This window comes from Triplophysa rosa, linkage group LG22 (assembly GCF_024868665.1).
Source record: "Triplophysa rosa linkage group LG22, Trosa_1v2, whole genome shotgun sequence".
Classification (NCBI taxonomy): Eukaryota; Metazoa; Chordata; class Actinopteri; order Cypriniformes; family Nemacheilidae; genus Triplophysa; species Triplophysa rosa.
The window spans coordinates 6,423,024-6,444,385 of NC_079911.1; the positions used below are offsets into that span (position 1 = coordinate 6,423,024).

Genomic DNA, 21,362 nt, shown 5'->3' on the forward strand with positions numbered 1-21,362 from the left:
TTATTTTTAATAAGTACCTTTAGAAGAGATGTCTGATAAGGTGTCAATACTTTATGCTAACGTTACTTCATTTTTAACAAGGAACTCGTGAACAGAAATAATAACATCTGCATAATAAAATGAGTCTTTATGTCATTCGGTTTATTTTTTATGACCGTGAATCGACAACTTTTGCATTGTAGTATCCACCTAACGTTATTATGTATGCGAGAATGTCGTTACCATGGAAATGTTTACGGTACATTTACAAGTTGAGGCAGACTCATCGAGCATCTTTCTTCAAAATGAATGTGGCATAATGTAAACACGAATGTAATTCTATATAAAACGATCTAATATTGAAATCATATGTAATAAAAATCCATACGTGCACATCAAATGATATCTAATATCTCAGACACGTACTTCCGGCGCTAGCGGAAGTACCCGCTACACGTCCATTAAAAGCAAAATTAATGGCTTTTGTATAAAAAAACTGTCAAAAATTGAGAAAGAACCGTAGAAATTAAAGCTCTTCTTAAACAAACGATGACTGATATTGAACAAAGAGGCGGCGAACAACAGCGTATGTGAGCGGATATCGGAGTTTATTCTCCTGTATGAAGGTACTTGATGTTTTTGTCGGGCTCTTTGTGTGTGTGTGTGTCAGGGATTTAGATATAGAGACACGGGCTCCGTCTCGGAACATAGTAAGCAGCCTAAATGGTTTTTACAGCTTACCTAAACAGCATTGGATGCATTTGAACGTTCGGCTACGAACGCGGCGCACAAAATCGCGGTCTGTGTGGACAGCTGACTCGGTTTTGAGACAGACACACATTGTCACTTAAGATGCTCAAAGACATTAAAGACATCGTGCCTTCTTAAACTGAACACAACAAAGAACAAGTACAAGAAATAATGCATGTGGTTGGTGGTGTTGTGTATTTGTGTGGTAGGGGTGTGTCTTCAAGTAATACCGGTAACCAAAAACTTATAAGTGTGTATTTAGAGATGTACTGTGGTAATACCATGGTATAAATTGAAGTAGATTGGAAAAGCATGTAGATAATGAACACGGTGATCATTCGGTACCTTAATGAAACACAGAAGAGCACAAATAGGAATAATGGTTGTGTCTGGTGGTCTTGTGTTGTTGTTGTTAGTGATAGGGGTGTGTCTTCGGGATTAGACCAGTAACAAAAATGACCAGGTTAGTAATACCATGATTTTTCAGCATGGTTATAACAAAACTTTTGGGAATTGTACTCTTACAATAATATGTTCTAATAAAATAGTTGTGTGGTATTATTGTTTGGTACAGTAACAACACTATTGTAGCCAATATAGCCAATCACATTACATCAGTAGAAATCATTTACAGTAACAGACTTCTTACCAAAACAGTTTCAATATTTAATTACGTTTTTTTGTTGTATATACAACTGAATAACTGACAACATTCAAGGTTTAATTGAACTTTCTGTAAATTATAAATTAAAATTTCATATCGTGAAAAACAGCCACAGCTCTATGATACGTATCTTATTTTTAATTATTGTGATATACAGTATCATGCCACAATACTGTATATTGATATACCCCCAATCTTGATGTATCGATAATGCGCCATTGTGCGTCATACTTTTGTGTTATAAAGTGAAATACAACCACTTCTACAGGTGAGTTTGATGTAAACAATGAGTCTGATCTAGGGCTGCTCGATTATGACAAAAAACATAATCACGATTATTTTGGCCAATATTGAGATCCCGATTATTTAACACGATTACTCATTAACTTTTAAAACAACATAGAAAATAAATAACTTGGCTTTTAAACTGTGAATTCAACTGAAAAATTCATGTAAAGAAATAGCACAGCTGAACCACTGTAAGGAAAGGGGTGCGCTGTGGATTTATACCACAAGAAAAGAGAGGATCCTTGCAAAATGGAATGTGGCACAATAATCGTTTTACCTCGATTTTTTTGTTTTTGTAATTGTTGAAGCCAAAATTGACGATTACAATTAATTTTCGATTAATTGCACAGCCCTAGTCTGATCCCCTATCAGCAGTCCAGTTTTTATATCTGGGTAGTTGACAAATAAATCGTACATGTGTCCTATGGTGTGACAGCCAAAATTAAAACTGTTAATAATATAATATTTTATATTATTCGTATTTATAATATAAAATAGCATAAGAGAGATTTCTCTAAATTTTTTCTACATTTTTGCTATGTCACACTGGACACGTGTGGTTTATTTGTCAACTACTCATGCATGTTGTCGAAGAACTAACTTGATCCGTTTTATCACATTATATGGTGTTATTCTGACTCTAAATATGTTCTCCAGTTATGCAGTGTTATTGATGTTCAATATGAAATCGAAATGCATCCTATTCACCTTTTTTAGTACATGCTCCTGGTCATGTGATGCCCACATCTTGGTTGTTACTCCAAAGAAAATATTCATCATTATAATCGTTCATCACAAAACACAACTGCCCCTCCTCTGAAACAAGTTTCTTTTTTGCCTGACATCACTAAGGCTACGTTTCAACCAACAGGTGGTTTTTCAGGAGAGTAATAGCCCACCACTTTTCACGCTTCAACCAATTCTCGATTGATAAAATCCAGCCACATCCAACATGATTTTCTTGCTGCCTCACCTTGAAACACATCACATTAAGTAAAACGGGTTGTGAATGCTGTTCAATGCTAAAGCCTGTATTAAAAAAGCTTCATATTCTCATACTAGGGGAAGACGCTCAACATGGAGGACTGCTTGCACACTTCATCTGATAACCTTGCTAAACTAGTTAAATGGGCCCACAGTCATGGAACTATCTGCACCCTCATCCCCAACCTCAAACACATGCTCAACGAGGGCTCCCACGGCACCCTCACGGCACTGTGGGGATGCAGCGCTGGCCACGCCTACCACTGGCCAGTGGCTACCACCTGCAAAACAGGAAACAAGGAACGGATGTGTTACCAAGACAGTCGGACCATCAATACGGACAGTATTATGCAGGCGTCCGCCACCATCCACAGCACCTCGGCAGATCGCTTCTTCAGCAATGCCGGAAAAAGCAAAGGCAATTCCAGTCAAGGGGACTCGAGTCAGATCCACGACTCTTGTGACATCTCCAACTGCAGCGAACCTTCGGAGATGGACGACAACGCCGAGGAGTACAATAACAACCTGTACGACATCGTCTGCGAGTCCTCGGCTACCGATGAGGAAGATGACTCGAACCACACCCCGAACGTTGCGCACAGGAAAAGAGCCAGCAAAGGTCCCGGACCCGAGGATTGCACTGATCCAGGGTTGAAAAAGATCAAACAAGAAAGGGGTGAAGACTATTACAGCGTGGCCAATTCGCAGATGCCAAGCAGCTCAGAGGTGAACCGGTCAGTTAGTGCTATCACCCAGTCACCCAAACCAAACACCCAAACCAGACCGTCATCAGGGTCTGCTGCGTCCCACAAACCTGTGGATGATGACCCCATGGGGTTCTCGTCATTACCGCTGGAGAACTCTCCGGCGTCTATGATCAAACCCTTGCGAGGTCCTCCGCACGTTAACCAGAATAAAATGCACATTAACTCGAACCCAACATCCAGTCAAAGTATGGCAGCTTTAACCCACTCTGGACGAATTGACGCTATGGGGGTCCTACACAGGGATGAATTTCCAAAGTCTTCGTTGTCTTATGGAGAAGCTTCGATTGGCGTGAACCCAGAGATGGATCTTCTGGCAGGGCAGGCACTTGGTACAGAAGCTAGAGGAGACAATGCAGGTAAAGACCCTTAACTCCATGTTGTTGGTTGATCACTATGTATAATGTATTTAAATATGGCTAACAGGTTAACAGATTAAAAGCTTAATATTCTCTTGTCACGTTACAGGTAGTTTTGCGCATTTAACATTTTTCACATGTTTAATATCCTATCAAAATATAACTCATTAATGTTTTATTATGAATAATTAATAAAAACTTGCTTAGGCATCATGACTTTGCTTTTTTTAGCAAAACATGCTATGAGATTGACAGTTATAAATGGTTACGGTAATGAGAATTTTGAATGCCTTTTTTGTAAAAACTGTCATAAAAGTTTTTAAATGAATGCTTTTAAACATTTCATACCTTGTTTTTAATGAATCAGAAAGGAAATTTGTTAATGTGAGTGTTTTTAAGAAAATCACGTTTGATCACTTTAATCGCCTCTCTTCTATTCTGACCAAAGTGTGCATGTGTTTGTGTACCGCACCTTGGGCGCAAATTTGTAACATGACAATCTGAAGTTTTACCGTTAACACAGCTCTCTCCCAGTAGTCTCTACTCTTTACCTTCATCCAGAGATGGCGCGAACGCAAAGGCATTTTCATCATACACTGACCAAAATTATAAACGCAACACTTTTGTTTTTGCCCCCATTTTTCATGAGCTGAACTCAAAGATCTAAGAGCACAAAAGGCCTATTTCTCTCAAATATTGTTTACAAATCTGTCTACATCTGTGTTAGTGAGCAGTTCTCCTTTGCTGAGATAATCCATCCACCTCACAGGTGTGGCATATCAAGCTGCTGATTAGACAGCATGATTATTGCACAGGTGTGCCTTAGGCTGGCCACAATAAATGGCCACTTTAAAATGTGCAGTTTTATCACACAGCACAATGCCACAGATGTCGCAAGTTTTGAGGGAGCGTGCAATTGGCATGCTGACTGCCGGAATGTCCACCATAGCTGTTTCCCGTGAATTGAATGTTCATTTCTCTACCATAAGCCGTCTCCAAAGGTGTTTCAGAGAATTTGGCAGTACATCCAACCGGCCTCACAACCGCAGACCACGTGTAACCACACCAGCCCAGGACCTTCACCACCAAGATCGTCTGAGACTGCTATCCTGATTTTGCCAAGTGGTTGATGTCCTTAGGACAACATCATGTTGTGACCCTGGGACAACATTTAAATCAACCAATCAGATTTCAGAAATAAATTTAAGTTTAATCGTACAACCAGGATTAGGTGCTTCTAGACCATTGTTTTTCACTTATCATTTCCCTCTGATTTTAGGGGTAAGTTATGGTTAGGGTTGGGGTTTGGTGTGGGTTTAGGTTTTTATAAAAATGTTGTCCTTAGGTCAACATAATATGTTGCCCTGAGGACATCAACCACTTGGCAAAATCAGGTCGAGCTTCTGAGACCAGCCACTCTGACAGCTGCTGCAATAATCGGTTTGCATAACCAAAGAATTTCTGCACAAACTGTCAGAAACCGTCTCAGGGAAGCTCATCTGCATGCTCGTCGTCCTCATCGGGGTCTCGGCCTGACTGCAGTTCGTTGTAACCGACTTGAGTGGGCAAATGCTCACATTCGCTGGCGTCTGGCACTTTGGAAAGGTGTTCTCTTCACGGATGAATCCTGTTTTTTTTTAGTTCAGCTCATGAAAAATGGGGGCAAAAACAAACGTTTTGCATTTATAATTTTGTTCAGTGTATTTCATATTCCTCATATTATTTATCACAATATCGAATAACTATGAAATATGCCCTTAGAAAGGTTTTTGGACTTAAACATATAAGCAGTGGCCAGTAACACACCTACTGTATTTGATTTTAGGATTTTTGCTGTGCATTATAACAAATAATTTATTATAATAATAATAAAAATGGCACGTAAATGAGAGTGAAGGGGTTTTCTCATTTCATGTAAACATGTTACTGTGAGAAAGCCCTTACTCTGATTATTGTGAATAATCACATTATTGGTGTGCATGTAAATGAAGTCGCTATTAATATTATTTGTCCACCTTTAGAGGAATAATATCATTGGGATCATTTTTGTCCAACTAATGAATAATAAAACATTTACAGCCATTCAAAATACATTTAATTTTAAAGGGCTTTTAAAATGTGAAATATGAAAGTTTATAATACGTTTACACATACGTTGTTGTGGACGCAAATGTAGTTATCATCATAGTTATTGTTCTTGGTGTGAAAGCAGGGCCCTTAGGCTTTTAGACTGTTTGTTTTAAAGGTGCAGTGAACTGGCCGTTTTTAATGTTTTATACTATTGTCTGATGTCTACTTATGACGTTCGCATGGTTTTTACATTCGGAAACATCAAAATCAATAAGTAATAGGTTATTTTCTACCCTGGTTTTGAGGCCGGCTGGAGAAACGCTCAGTTTTTAAGGGCGGGCTCGCATAGAAGACTTGGAAGTAAACGCCCACTGCTATGATTGGATAGCAGCTTGCGTAGTTGACTTAGTTGGAGCCTTCTGTGAATTTGGTTAGACACGTAACGTTACGTAACGTGATTTTACTCAAATTTACAGACGTATTTCCCTGATGTGATGGCAAGGCTTTGCGTATAGTTTGTATAGCCTATAGTTGTATGGTGTTTAGTAATATATGACCGTACATGTCAGCATTTAGACCCGCGAACTGGACAGAAGATCACCGCAATCGCGGGTCTCAAATGTTATAGTTTTCATGATAAATAAACAAACGGTAGACTCCCGGCCAAAACGACAGTGCTGGCAGATATGGATATGACCTAGCACAAGAAATAATATCAAAACACTTCAAAACAGCCTCCAGTATTCGCAAACGGTGGATAAAACCTTGAAAAATTATATATGAGCCCGCCAAATCACAGAGATGCCGATTACAATTATTACAAATGACTAGAGGTCCCCAGGTAATACTATCAGGGCATATCGAGTGATCTCTAACAAAGCAATAGTGACTCATAGTACAAATATGTTTTACTCTCATAAGATTGCTGCGCCATTCCTATCAGATACAATATTGACGGCACAGCAATGCTTTTTCATTTTAGTCTCTCCGCAAAGACTTGTTCAAGGAATCCGCGTTGAAATGAAGCGAACAAACGCTCAATGTTTTCCCCACATGAGCTGGAACGTCTTTAAAAATGAACTTCAACCACGCATTCCTACTGTCGGAATCCTAAGGAAGGTTATGCAGCGACTGTGTTCTTCCACAACCAGGCACTGCACAATATTTTGCGATCTTTAACGGCATGATGCTTTCACTCGCTCTATCTGGTTCCGTGCAGCTTGTGTTCAGTACTGTCATGCGTGAACCAGTGGGCGGGGCTCGAGAAGTAGGCGTTGATATTCTTCTGTGGAGGCGGTGTTCAACCTGTCTATGATAGGTGCATTCCAGGACCTGCCGTTCGCTGAGCCTCGTGTCAATAACAGCTGTTATTTCAGTAACAAGGGCGTTTTCAGGTCTGGCACTTACATGATGTTCGCTTGAATACGATTCCCTCTTATATAACAAAAGCTCGGGTTAAAATTGTGGTCCTAGTTCACTGCACCTTTAAACAGTTCTGCTTGATTATTTTATCGTGCAACCACTTTTTGTGCCCTGATGTTTTGAATGAAAATCAAATGCATTTGAATACTGTAAATAAACACGCACACACCCATAAAAAAGCTCAGACTCAGTCAGCATATACCCTACTACACATATTTTTTGGAGTGGAGTGCATGCGCATGTTGATTTTAATAACATTTATGACGTCACCTCAGTCAAGGCCATTAATGAGATTTATCACACCGCAGAAGTGAAATCTAATACTACAACAGACATGAAAGAGACTGGGCTTCGCTCACATCACAGACACAACCCAAGCCTTACAATACCTCATTTACAAAGGTGAACACATTCTTTTTGTCGACACGTTTATGTAATATCACATGAAATATAAATAGTGTGTTTAAGTAAGATTTATGGCATTGCCAACGATAAGAGTAAAGATGAAATGAAAAGTAAAATGATGAAATCATAGTTTGAGGATTTCAGCCGGCAAATCTAGGTCAAATTTATATAATCAGGGCTATTCCTCTCACTTCATACATTTACGTGTGTTTATTTATAGATTGTCTTGATTTAATTTTAAGTTTTATTATGAACCTTTTTTATACAACAGAAACATATACAGTAGTTAATGCTTAACATTAGCCATCATATCAGTTGTTAGCTGATTATCTGTTTTCAGTAAATTGATTTTGTTTAAACATGAGCTGTACAGTGCATTAGATCATTATTACATCATTATATTTTACAGTTGTTGTTATAAATGTGACACTGGACCACAAAACCAGTCATAAGTCACGCGGGTATATTTGTAGCGATGGACAACTATACATTGTATTTGTCAAAATAATCGATTTTTCTTTTATGCCAAAAATGATTAGGATATTAAGTAAAGATCATGTTCCATGAAGATATTTTGTAAATTTTCTATCGTAATTATATCAAAACTTTATTTTTGTGAGTGGATGCAGCAAACCCGTGAACAAAAATGGCCGGAAACACGCCTACAAACTTCACTCACTGCTGCCCTCTCTTTGGGAATTACCCACTCAAGTTTGGTGTCTATGTAAAGCTTAGAATTTCTGCTTTCGGGTTCATCTCTCCACAACGTCATTACAGCGGTATGTCAATAGAGAGCTTCTTAGCAACGGCCTACTACAGTCAGTGCCTCTGATAGACAACTTTAAAGGCGATTTTCTCAATATTTCGATTTTTTGGGCACCCTCAGATTCCAGATTTTCAAATACTTGTATCTCGGCCAAATAGTGTCCTATCCAAACACAATGGAAAGCTTATTCAGCTTTCATATGATCTATAAATCTCAATTAAAAAAATTGACCCTTATGACTGGTTTTGTGGTCCAGGGTCACATATATCAGCATGGCTGTCTATTAGTCTTATTTAGTGCAAAAGCATTGTTTTGATAATAATAAATCTGGTATTTGGTAATAAATCCAGTCCAGGTTTTCCATATCCCACTCATCCCATAATCACTGGTAAAACAAACCCAATATCAAGCCATCTTAGAATGAAAGAAAACAGACATTACAAAAACTCACTGCTTGCTGCAGCCAAAAATCACACCACGTGACTCTCTGCTCCACTTTAACTCCACGTGATTAAAGGGTAAGTTCATCCCAAAATCAAATTTGTGTGATTTTTTTTACTCACCCACATGACGTGCAACATGTTTTAAGACCTCCCAGCGACGTCGGAGCACAAATAAAGATATTTTAGGTGAGATTGAGATTTCCAGGCCTCCTCATAGACATCATGGTTATAGTTGTTGTCAAGGTCTTTATCTTTATTTGTGTTCCGAAGACGCCGGGAGGTCTCAAAACATGTTGAACGTCATGTACACAAATTTGATGTTGGGATGAACTTACCCTTTAAGTCTGAACAAAGTCGTTTACGGAAGTTGTGCCACCCGGCGGCGATGTTTGCAACACCTCTGGGCAGCTATATACGTCTACAGTCCAATCTACTTGAATGGGGGAAGAAATATATTTAAAAAATCGTTGGCAAAAATCACAGTTAAACAGCATGTTTCTGATCAATAATTAAACATGACCTCTAGCATAACTTGGGTTTGCTAAACTTAAATTGCGCTAAAAATCACCTTTTCGAGGTCGCCTCATCTACTGCGCCTGCGCACAGGCTGGCAAGTGCCTCACTATAGCCCCGCCCCAGAGAATCATCAGTCTATATCGATTGACGATTGGCTCGTTTTACTGGAAGGCGGGACTTCTTTTGCTAGAGCGGCCATATTGAGCGTTGCATTCCTCCCCATTCATTGTAATGGCAGTGGTTCTTCTTGTTAATATTAATATCTTTGGTCTGAATCATTGTGAACACAAAAGCGGAGTGATACAGACAATAAATGTCCAAGTGTCATTAGCCAATAACATTTGATTATATTTAGAAAGGCCATTAAAGGGAAATTTCACACAAAAATAACAGTTTGCTCATCATTTGTTCACCCTCGTGTCATTCAAAACCTGTATATGACTCTTTCTTCTGTGAACACAAAAGAAGATATTTTGTGAAATGTCTCAGTCGTTTTATGTTTATATAATGGAAGTCAATGGGGGTCAGTGTTGTTTGGTTATCAACGTTCTTCAAAATATCTTCTTTCTGTGTACTGCAGCAGAAAGAAAGTCATACAGGTTTGGAATGACATGTGGATGAATTGATGAAAGAATTTTACATTTTCTAGAAAGTGAACCGCATGCCATTATAAATGAACAGCAGACAGCCAGTTCTTACCGAGATAGTAAATGAGATGGCGGTCTCTTCTACTCTGCAATGAAGCATTAAGCCGTTTTCCCGAGAGACTCTGGGGATAATTTGCATTTCAATCAAGATGGAAATGGATGGTGCTGTTATTGTTTCACCTCCAAAAAAAAAAAAACATGAAAAAGAAACAGGTGAGTTGCTTGACACCTTTTCTCTTTTGTTGAGAGGAAAATGGATGTCAGTATAGATGTAACGTTGTTAAAGTTTCATATGAGTGTTTTATCATAAGCATGCATGAAAATGCTTATAAGATCATAGAGAATATTCATAAATACCTTTTGTGGACAAACTATAATTGTATTCTGTTTACAGGTTCACATGAGAAGATGGATTATGCTGCGATTTTGAAAGCCCTTCATGGTTAGTTATTTCTGCAAGAACTTTGACATAGAAATGTTTAAGCTGCTTTACTATATTAAAAAGGAGTTTTTATTATACCAGTCAATAAAATAATTGGGACACATTTACCCCAAAATGACAAGAACTAAATAGTAATTGTTTTTTTTACAGTATTAGAGTCACATTGACTTTTTGCATTGTTGCATTTTTTTATGACAACGGAGCACTTTTTTTTTTCTTTAAGCAAGAGTTATTTTCTTTTGGCATGCAACCTGTTTTTGGCAGGTTTTGTCAACCTTCTGTATTTAGATTCATAATGGATGAATTTGCATGAGGCAAATGAATTTGGAAGAAACTTTGCATCATTGCAAATAAAATAAAATTTCTCTGATGAAAATGGCTTTATTGTCTGTGGACTTGCCAGCTGTGTGAAATGCAGACCAGTCGTTCACTATGCGGGAGCACTATGTTTTCCAGTTGATAAAAATCAAATAGTCACGTGGAAAGAGTTTATCCTTTAATAAAATCTTAAAAATGCTCATTTGATGTATTGCAGAACATCTGATCCCAGCCGCACAAAGCTCAGAAGAGCAGTTCTGCCCATCAGATCTCAGTCCAAACAGTGAGAGGTATTTCGAAGAAAGGAAACATCTGGAAGAGTTTATAACGAGCATCGGTGAGCTCGAGCTCAAATGTAAAAGGAAATCAATAGAAAATCCAACCTCGCAGACACGACAGTATGAAATAAATTCTCATTTCTCATTCCACACGCAGATACTATAACCCTACAGAACCTGCAGACAGTCATTGACCGAATCCTCGTGTTTCACGAGAGGACGCAGATGCCTCTGTCTAACCCGGCCAGACTGGGCGAGCAGGAGCTGTTTCCAGGAAGTGGACTGTACCTGCCGCACTACAAACTGGCGTCCATGCTGCAGGAGTCCCGGCAGGACAGTATGAGACTCTTTCATCTGCTGTTTGAGCATTTCTTCAGCGAGGAGGACCTTAATGGTGCCGTCGCTTTCGGCAAGAGGGGAAAAGTACCCGACGGCAAAAAGATCCTGGACAGAAGAAGAGTGGATGGCATTATGTGTAAGTTATTTGAGTGGACCGTCAGTTCAATTTTTACTTTTAATTTGTTGCTTTATTGATTATTTTTCTATTACATTTTTATTTAAATATGTAAATATGTACAGCCGTAGAAAAATTTAAGAGACCATTCCAAATGTTTATTTATTCAGCATGTCTCGATGTATTGTGGTCATTCCAGTCCAGTGTCTGTTATATTTCAACAAAATCAAACCTGAGGAGTGACAAAGTCATCCAACAGCAATGTGAACGACTGACAGCATGACAAGACACATGAAAACAGTGATAAAATCAAGGTTATCTCATCATTTTTTTTCACTTTTCCTAAGTACATGTTCAAATATTACTGTTGTATTGCTTAAAAGTGAATATGAACTGTCTTTTCTGTTATTTTGACCGGTTTCTCCAGTTTTTATTTTCTGTAAATAAATGCAAATAGAAAGCAGATTTTTATTTAAAATTTGGGAGAAATATTCTTAGTAGTTCACAGAATGAAACACAAATGATTATTTAACCTAAACGCTTACCTATAAATAGTAAATTCAGGAAAACTAAAAATCATTTTGAAATGCTCTCTTAATTTTTCCTGCGGCTGTTTATTATAATATTTATTGTTTTTGTTTTCATGTTAATTTTATGTACATTTTATGTGCTTTGTCATTTTTGTATTTATTAGTTCATTTTTTATTGCTAAATCATTTAAATTTTATTTTATTTTAGCTTTTTCAATTTCATAATTTTTGTGTTTAGACCTAAACCTATTTCAGTTTATTAATAAGGCGACATTTCTTTTTTATATTATTAAAATATTTAATAATAATAATTTCAGTAAATAACTTTGATTTGGGAGACATACAGAATTCTGATGTAATACGGCTAAAGAAACGTTCAGTTTTTGATGATATTTCCTAAATATCTGAAAATGTCTGTAGGCCTGTTTGATAAATGATTATTAAAAGATTGATTTATGATTTATTTTAATCAGTGGATCAAATTTGTTTTACTGTTTTTGTGTTTAAATCGGGAATGCTGCATTTTACCCTCAAAATAAAATTCTTTCTCATTTATTCACCCTCATGTCTTTAATAGTATTTCCTTTTTGTTTTCTCGCAGCATATGTTCTTCGTTGCTCTACTATAGATGGATGGACACCTGTGGAATCATCTAAGCTGAAGAAGGCCTGCATTAACAAATGTCGACTTCGAATCGGTCAGAAAAAGAAACAAGAGTCCTCTCAAGAGTCATTTATTTTCTGCGATGAACAATCTTCAGGCAAAAATGACCCCTCGTATATGTAATTCTTGCTTTTCAAATTTGCATTCAGAGAACTGTTTTCCATACACTTCAAAAGAAAAACATTGTTGGAAGCAGATTCATGGACATAAATGATTAAGGAGATCATTGATTCATTCATACCTGCACAAATGAACTTTACTATTTCATTGTCATTCATGCAAACAAACCCAACATAATCTATACTGTGATAGTTATTGAGCTATTGACTTCGACAGTCAACACAAAGCTGTTTGTAACCACTTACATTAGTTTTAGAATAGTCTAGTGCTTATTTATGTTAGTCAGCATTGTAGCATTGTAACAAACAAAAACACGCCATTTTGAGTTGTCACTTAAACCATTTTGATGGTTTCTACTCGTACCCAGTATCTTAAATATAGTCGAAATGTGAACTATTGCTATATCAACACAACCGTATACAAACAACTGTATTTTATTGTCTTTTTATATTCTTTTTTGTTTGTTTATGATGCTAAACTGATTACCACATCATTCCATATTTGTGCATGACGGACAAAAAATTGCTTAAGGGATTTATAAGTTAGCATGCCAGTTAAAACGAGATATATTTCTATTTGTATTTTTGTTATTTTTACATTGAGCCTATATAGATGAAGCTTTGGCTTCTACTGTCTGTTACAAACAGCATAAAAAATGGCTGCCGGAGATGTGGAGGCAGCGACATGTAGTAGCGAATAAATGTTCAAAAGAATTGTTTTACAGACACTCTGTAATGAGTCATGAAAAGGTATTTTTATTCAAAGAATTGCCTAGCCTAATCTTTGGATAAACTGAAATTAAAAGGCAATTGCTTTTTTTGGTATTTGACTTTTTTTAAAAGCTGCAAGTAAATGGAACGAATCAGTTAATTTATAAGCTTGCCTGTTTTTGTATAAGAAACAGCAAGCAATGAGGTACAAATTATGTTTGTAAACGAAGTATTTTTACCGTCCTGTAAGGCCTTGAAGTAACACATTTCAAACAGTTGATAAAATGTAAAAAAAAAGAAAAATGGGCTGGAATTAAAGCAGTCTCTCAAACACATTGACTTGTTTCCTGCAAGTATAATTTATAGCTTCCTTTCATCATCCAAATATTATATTCTGACAAATTGAAGGTTTTTATAAAGAATGAGAGTTCTACCTTTGATGGTTAGGACATCCCACACCTGACCAGTTTAATAGTTTTTTTATCCACCTCATGGTGCAGGAGCTATTGGAACTATTAGCACTTCCTCAAAGACAGAATACTGACACGTCTATTTTCAGTAGTCTATGTAAATACTTCATTGTTCTAGTGTGTCACCAGTGCTTTTGTCATTTTCTGATGCATTACAATAAAATCAAAGATCAAAATATGATGTTTGTGATCCATTTTTGCCTTCAAATAAACTGTTGAAAAGATCCTATTGCATTGTGATAGCAGTTTGACATTGAATTCAGTGAATTTGTTTTGTCAGTTTTGCTTTTAACAATCTACATCCATGATTTGGGGGGATTTCTTCAGAGGTGGGTTTAGTATATCGTCGCCTTGGAATGGTAAGGTTTTATCTGCAATTTGAGCAGCTTTTTCATTTCATTTGGCTGTAGATAGAACCTTTTTGTTTTATTAAACAAGTTCAAAAATGTACACAATGTAAAAAACAACACATAATGTAAATAATTTGTCACAGAATAAAAATATGAGAATAACTCAATTTTGACAGAAATGTCAGAACCTTGTAATTTCAAGGCGACGATATATCAAACTTAAATGTCAGTATTTTGTTTTGTTTTTTATTTAAAAAAGATGTAATCATACAACCGATATATGAAAAGGTCATCAGTTGAAGCAACAAAAATCCATCATGAAAAAGACATGGAAAAAGTCAAATATATGTGCACCATTTTTGCATCATGGTTTTTAAGTAAATTCAACTTAAGGAGATTTTAAGTCAAAATAACAAGAAAATCTTTGTTGTGTTTACACAAATATATAAGTTCAATTGATCTTCTTTACTTAAAAAAATATGTAGCACGAGTTCAATCAACTTACAGTGCTCATGTAGGCTGTACTTAAATATTTCATTCATTTACCTTAATGTTCATATAGCATAATGAAGTATATTATTATAACATATAGTATTGAAATAATTGATGACTGATTTGATTTCAGTCATTGAATGATTCTCCACATACTGCAAGATGTGTGTCTTCCTTTTTGTGGTAAGAAACAGGATGGGTTGAACAGGGTTTATTCTTACCAAAGCAAACACGAATCACCTGAATGGTATCGTCACAGAAAATGATTATTCACAACAAAACAACATCAATAATACTAAATACATCTTAAATTTCGTTATACATCTTAATAACGTCTATAGATAAACGGACGCGGTTGCACCTGACCCCCAGTTAACTTCCGGGTTGTGTTTGGCTAGTGTCTCAAAATATAACTATCTATATTTAATTTAATTTATGTTAATAATAATTTATATTACATATAATAATTGTATTAAATAAACGATTTGTTGAATTTTGTTGTGTGTTCATTTATTTAAATATACGATTTGTTGAATGGGTCCTGCAGTTTGGTCTCATTTACATTGACATCTAGCGGTTGAGATTGGTATTGCAGTCTAAATATTGGAGAGACAAGTTTAGCCAAGTAACGGTTCTTCACGGTTTCTTTTGATTGTTCTCAGAAAGATCCTACAGGCGCTCTATTGTTTGTGAATGTGTACCGGAAGTTCAGTTGGGGTCACAAAAGTGCGCATGCGCAGTAACGTTTGTTTATGTTGTTAAGATGAAGCTGTCAATATTTGTAGAAAAAAACAGCTTATGTGGTTAACTAGGTCTAGTTATTCTCCCCGTCACGTCTAGTAAAACCAGCTGAAGACCAACCTGGTCAACGCTCCCTGTAGGAGCTCCTGAGGTAAAGCTTGTTTTCTATCTCACACAGTTCCTCCAGCTGTGTATGAAATAGAGAAGCTGAAAGCTCTGCTGCAGGCTGAGAGAAGCAAAAGTGAGTTGATGGTTGAAACCATCGGCAGCCTGAGGCAGGACAAAGAACTTCTGCAGCAGGAACTCGCCAAGAAGGCTGAGCTTATCTGTGACTTCCTGCAAGACCAACTACGGCCAGGTAACCAATCCGTAACATCTCAACACAACGTTGAATATAATTGGGAAGGGTCTATAGCTTGATTATGGAGGTCTGGTTTTCTTTGGTAGATAAGAGAAGGACCCAATCCTCAAGTCAGATAGAAGCGGGTGGCTCTCATCAGATGTTCGGCTCCGTTTCTGATGAGGGAGCTGCGTTTGAATCTCCGGCGCTCTTCGACTCCTTCGAGGAGGTGGAGCTACTTCCGACGGAGAGGCAGAGGACCATCAAGATTTCAGCAAAGAGAAGCAGAGATGGTGAAAACACACGTGTCCGAAGTAAGTCTGGGCTGAATTTGTGGTCCGATTATTGATTAATTTTGGCGCCGTTCACGTTGCATCAGAATTGCTGAAATGATGGTGTTTTTTTTCAGTGAAAAACGTTGTCGGCGTGATCGCTCGATACATGGCTGCACTACAAGAATTCCGCCGTAGCGTCTCCATGAAAGTGGCTTTCGACCGAGTCGGTGTTGACCGCAACACCATTTCCAGGACAGCAGCCATCGCGGAACTCAGCCTGGCGGCCCCTGAAGTCTTCCACGCTCTTCCGCCGTGGGACGAGAAGGAGGAAACGTTGGCTCATTACGCTGTGAGATGTCGACAGGCTATGGATGATGGCATCAAAGCCAAGATTAAAAACATGAAAGCGAAGGGAGAACTACTACCAATCGTCAGCAAATAAAGCACACAGCAAACACAGTTTACCCATCATGTCGCTTACTCTCTTTTCCTTGAACGATTTGTGGTAGGACTCATCCATGCTGAAAACTTTCAGTCAGTTCTTGCGCTTGTCATTGGTCAATTTAGCTGTTTATCACAATTGATCTAATTGTTTTGTATGTCTTCTTGCAGTATGATTTTGTCTGACCAGTATTTGCTTCGGTGTTAACAAGCCTTGGGGTGATTTTGCGATATTGAAATGATTGCATGACCTTCCACCACAAACTACAGTGTATGTTTGTGCTTAAACCACTTCCTGTCTGCACCTCAGATTAGTACTATGTATTAATATTGTCAAGGAGAAGAAAAATAAGTGTGTAAGAATTCACATCTTGTTTATAAACTAGTAGCTTCAATGACTGTTATTGGAAGTAATAAACTGAACATCAAACCTTTTTGATGTTTGTGTATTATGTTGGGCTAAAACTGCATTGTCAATATTGTGACAGTAAAAAACCCCATAAAAAACCCCCATAAAATTACATTAGCAGTATTTTAACTAGAATTTGAATATATTTTTATTTTATATATTCTATATATTATTAAATATTTTTTATATATTTGTATATAAAATATATATTATATTTATTTTATTTCCTTATATACTGTATTTATTTTTTGTCTAGTATTTTCTGAAGGGAGAGTTCACCCATTTGGTCACCTACATGTCCTTGCAAACCTTTATAACTTTATTTCTTCTGCAGAACTCAAAAGAAGATATTTTTAAGAATGTTGGTAACCAAACAACACTGACCCTCATTCACTTCTGTTGTATGAAAACAAAACCACTGAGACATTTTTCATCTTCTTTTGAGTTTCACAGTCAACATTTTTTGGGTGAACTACGTGTTTTAAGGTTTGGGGTTTGTTTGCCACCCCATACACAACAAACTCCAGTACATCAGCCAATTGCTTTAACCAAACCGACTATAAATAAATAATATTTTCTTGTCCAAGTATTGAAGTTCTTGAGATGAAAACACTACCCTCTTCCCTTTCAACAGAGATGGACGAGAGAGACTACAGAGAACAGAATGAGAAGACCATTCGCAGCACCCAAACAGCCCTACGCAACTTTCAAGACTTCCTGTTTTCCAAATACCCGACGGAAACCAGAGAGATATATTGCATTCCGTGTCAAGAGCTGGACATCTACCTGGCCTCCTTCTTCGTGGATGCGCGGCAAAGGGATGGCTCTGAATACGAGCCCAACAGCCTTGCGAACTATCAGTGTGGCCTTGAGCGCTACCTGAAGGAGCATCGCTACGCTTACAGTATTACAAAAGACAGAGAGTTCCAAAGGTCCCAGGACGCCCTCAAGCAAAAGCAGCTGGAGCTGAAGTTCAAAGGTAAAGGCAACAAACCCCACAATTCAATGAAGCTGACGCTTGCTGACGAGATGCTCCTGAGGAAACGGGGTCTCCTGAGTCGCTTCAATCCCGAGGGATTGCTTAACCTTGTGTGGCTCAACAACACCAAGGCTTTCGGGCAATGTACGGGCTTTCACAGCTCCACGCTGAAGTGGGGTGATGTACGCTTGCTCAACACAGAAACAGGATTGGAGTATCTAGAATGGACCTATCAGGATTTTAGCGACCTCAACGCCAGAATCAGGAGGTCCATGACGGAGTCCCGCATCTACGCTACCCCGCATGCTCCTCAAACCTGTCCTGTGCAGGACTACAAGGAGTACGCCCAGCGCAGACCTCAACTGATGCTCTTCGAAGATGCACCCTTTTACTTGTCGATCAAGCCTGGGGTGAACCTCGCCGCTCTCCACTGGTACAACTGTCAAGCTCTGGGAAAGAACAAGTTGGCGAAGATGGTCAAGACCATGTGTGAGAAAGCCAACATTCCAGGTCGAAAGACTAATTTCAGCGTTTATCAGAGTTGTAGTTCTTTGTCTGAGGCTCAGAGCAATCAGTTAGTCCTGATCTGCAATGACCTCAGACAGCAAGCCGTCCAATCAGGAAGCTCCCATGCTGGCGGTACCAACTTTGTCATCGCTGGTTCTTTTGACTCTACTGACTCTGCTTAGGTGAAGCAAGTGATTTCTGTCACATCAGTGGCATAGACTGTAAAAACAAGATGGACGACTTGTCTCCATATCTATCAAATTTTAAATGGAAGCCAAAGTATCCCAGAAGTGGCCAATAACATGTTACGCTGATGAGAAGGTTCTCGCTACAGCCTGGCGACATCCAATCCTATATCTGAGTGTGATGTCAGAAGCCACGCCCATGTCCGGACAGTACTGGAACAAGGTGACGTATTGGACATGGAGATTGGGGTCTCTGCAGAACAAAAAGGGGCGTTTCTCAATTATGGGGCATTGTCAAATTGGTATAGGTGTTTCTCAATGTGTTTTTGAAAAAATTAAGTGGGCGGTTTTTAATTCCCTTCTCCTATTGGGCGCTTCTGCCCTTTCTGGTTGGATGGTTGAGAAATGCCCGTCCTGGTTTCAAAACGCCCATAGTTGAGAAACCCTTTCATGTACTGCATAGACCTACACTTCTGGACATGGGGGTGGCTTCTGACGTCACACTTGGAAGTGGGCGGGGTTGGATGTCCACTGCAGGATGCAGTGAGCTCTACTTGCACCCGATCAGTGCTAACGACCGGACAGGTTATCTGAAAACCCCCACTGGCCATCACTGTTACAAGTTGTCCTGCACCAAAGTGAAGCCATTGGTTGAGCCAGAAGTTGACGCCATAGCAAAGTTTTGAATTCACACTTTTCGTTGGAAGTCAACGTAAAACATTCGATTTGAACATCAGAGTATTTAAGAGTAACTGAACACCAGAAAAATGCTACGTTAGCTTTAAATATAGTTTTATCACAGACGTAGGCCACGACACCTGACAACCCTTGTGAAAACATATTCTTTGTCTCACTTGTAGCTAAACGTTTTTTACACTAAACTAACTGTCTGTGCCGTGTATGTGAAACTATGTATACACAAAATGTTGTCTTGACTCTTAGTCCTGACTGTATTGTTGTTTTAAATAGGTACGTTGCAAAATACTGAACTTGCATTATCGAGTGTAGTAATGTCAACTACAGCTAGCATCTGAATGCTAATGCTGCTGTTTTTGCTGTTTAGCCTACTACATTTGCTAGTTTAGCAATGACAGGCTTCAAATATCATTACTCACTATATTTTGTAGACATAAATGTGAAGTAACTAATCCTGTAATCCCTCATATTTCTGTCAGAGGTTGTTCTGTGTCAGTGTGTTAACTCTTTAGCACTGGAGTTCAACCAAAAATGAAAATTCTTCACTCACCCTCTCGTCATTTTAAACTTGCATGACTTTCGTTCTTCTGAAGAACACAAAATATATTTTGAAGAGTGTTGTTAACTGGTACCTATTCACTTGCATTGGTTTTCTGTCCAAAAGAAGTGAATGAGTGCCAGCACTGTTCGCTTACCAACATTCTTTATAATATCTTCTTCGGTGTTCTGTTGAAAAAAGACAGTCATACAGGTTTGAAATGACAATAGCATGAGTAAATGATGACAGAATTCTATTTTTTGGTGAACTATCACTTTAAAATATTAGATTTGTCTGCATTGCAGATATCTTGTTGAATGTCAGTCATTGTTGCAAATGTTTTATGACACGTTTGTCTCCTTTATAAAAGCATTTATCACAACTGTAGCATACAGAGCAATGCTTATTTAAGCCTATAAATAGAAGTGAATTAACTACTAAGAATAAAACCATGGTTATACAAATGGTAATCAATGCACCAAGTTAACATGTTTACTACACTTTTACTATAATAAATCCATGGTTCGTTTTCATTCATTAAGGGATGTTTTATGTAATAATCGTCTTGTAGGAATTATAGTTGGAGACGTAAACACATAGTTGGGAACCTCCAAAGTCCATCAGCTACACATTGTTATTATGCAGAAAGGATCAATGCCACATACTGTAGTACGTGCTTGTATGACTGGATAACAGTTGGTGGTTTTCATTTTATGAAAGTGTCATGTAACCATAAGATCAAATACTGTACACATTAAATGCCTCACAAAAAAAATGTTTTTAAAATGTTTATTTATATCCAGCGGTACTATAGGTTTGACATCAGTTTTATTAATATTTCAAAATAGCTTTTATTTTTATATTTTTGGTTACACTATGAATTTTTGTTATGTGCTTTTATTTCATTATTTATTTGTTTATTCTTATGTTGCAATATAAGATGGATTTATTTTTATTTGATCTAGTTTTCGGTCAGTAATGGGTTTAGTGCCTTAATTTAAACATATTTCAGTTCATTCCTGATGCAACATTTCTAATTTTTATTTATTTTAAGTTTTTATTTGATTTTAATAAACAGAAATGTTTGATTAGTTTTGTTTCAACGAACTACAATAACCTTGTTTATATCTCTTGGTGTGCGAGATGGAAATATCCATATAGATTTATAAACATTCTTTGCATTTAACGGCAAGTTAAATGACATGATTTCATTTAACAGCAGATTATATTTTTGTATAAACAAGCAGTCTTACAGCAGGCATGTGCACAGATCTTATCATCGAGTCAGTTTGGAAAAACATAAAGAAAGACCATTATGAACCCAGTAAGAACTGTAGCAACATCTTTGGGTATCTTATGTGCCTTTA

At 37.6% G+C, this 21,362-nt stretch overlaps 1 protein-coding gene across 5 annotated transcripts; it reads left to right on the forward strand.

The window, feature by feature from the left end:
* The first annotated feature begins 398 nt into the window (after positions 1-398).
* Positions 399-21,031, forward strand: LOC130545875 (uncharacterized protein KIAA1958). Of its 5 annotated transcripts, none has more exons than XR_008961723.1 (6): positions 403-605; positions 2,744-3,788; positions 15,804-15,983; positions 16,073-16,279; positions 16,375-16,745; positions 17,725-17,834. XR_008961723.1 is itself a non-coding variant. In XM_057320764.1 (6 exons), the coding sequence occupies exons 1-6, from the start codon at positions 600-602 to the stop codon at positions 12,863-12,865; spliced, it is 1,722 nt and encodes a 573-aa protein (XP_057176747.1). In that variant the 5' UTR covers positions 403-599; the 3' UTR covers positions 12,866-14,383. The 5 variants fall into 5 exon arrangements, 4 of the variants coding, with proteins under 4 accessions (XP_057176745.1, XP_057176747.1, XP_057176746.1 ...); XM_057320764.1 differs by lacking the exons at positions 15,804-15,983; positions 16,073-16,279; positions 16,375-16,745; positions 17,725-17,834 and adding exons at positions 10,452-10,499; positions 11,035-11,154; positions 11,253-11,570; positions 12,681-14,383; XM_057320763.1 differs by lacking the exon at positions 17,725-17,834 and having other exon boundaries at positions 16,375-17,115.
* Positions 21,032-21,362: the final 331 nt, after the last annotated feature.

Excerpts from the sequence above, each read along its gene's own strand:
- LOC130545875 (XM_057320762.1), top strand. Across the intron at positions 3,789-17,724 it reads AGCTAGAGGAGACAATGCAG|AGATGGACGAGAGAGACTAC; the intron begins GTAAAGACCCTT and ends CCCTTTCAACAG.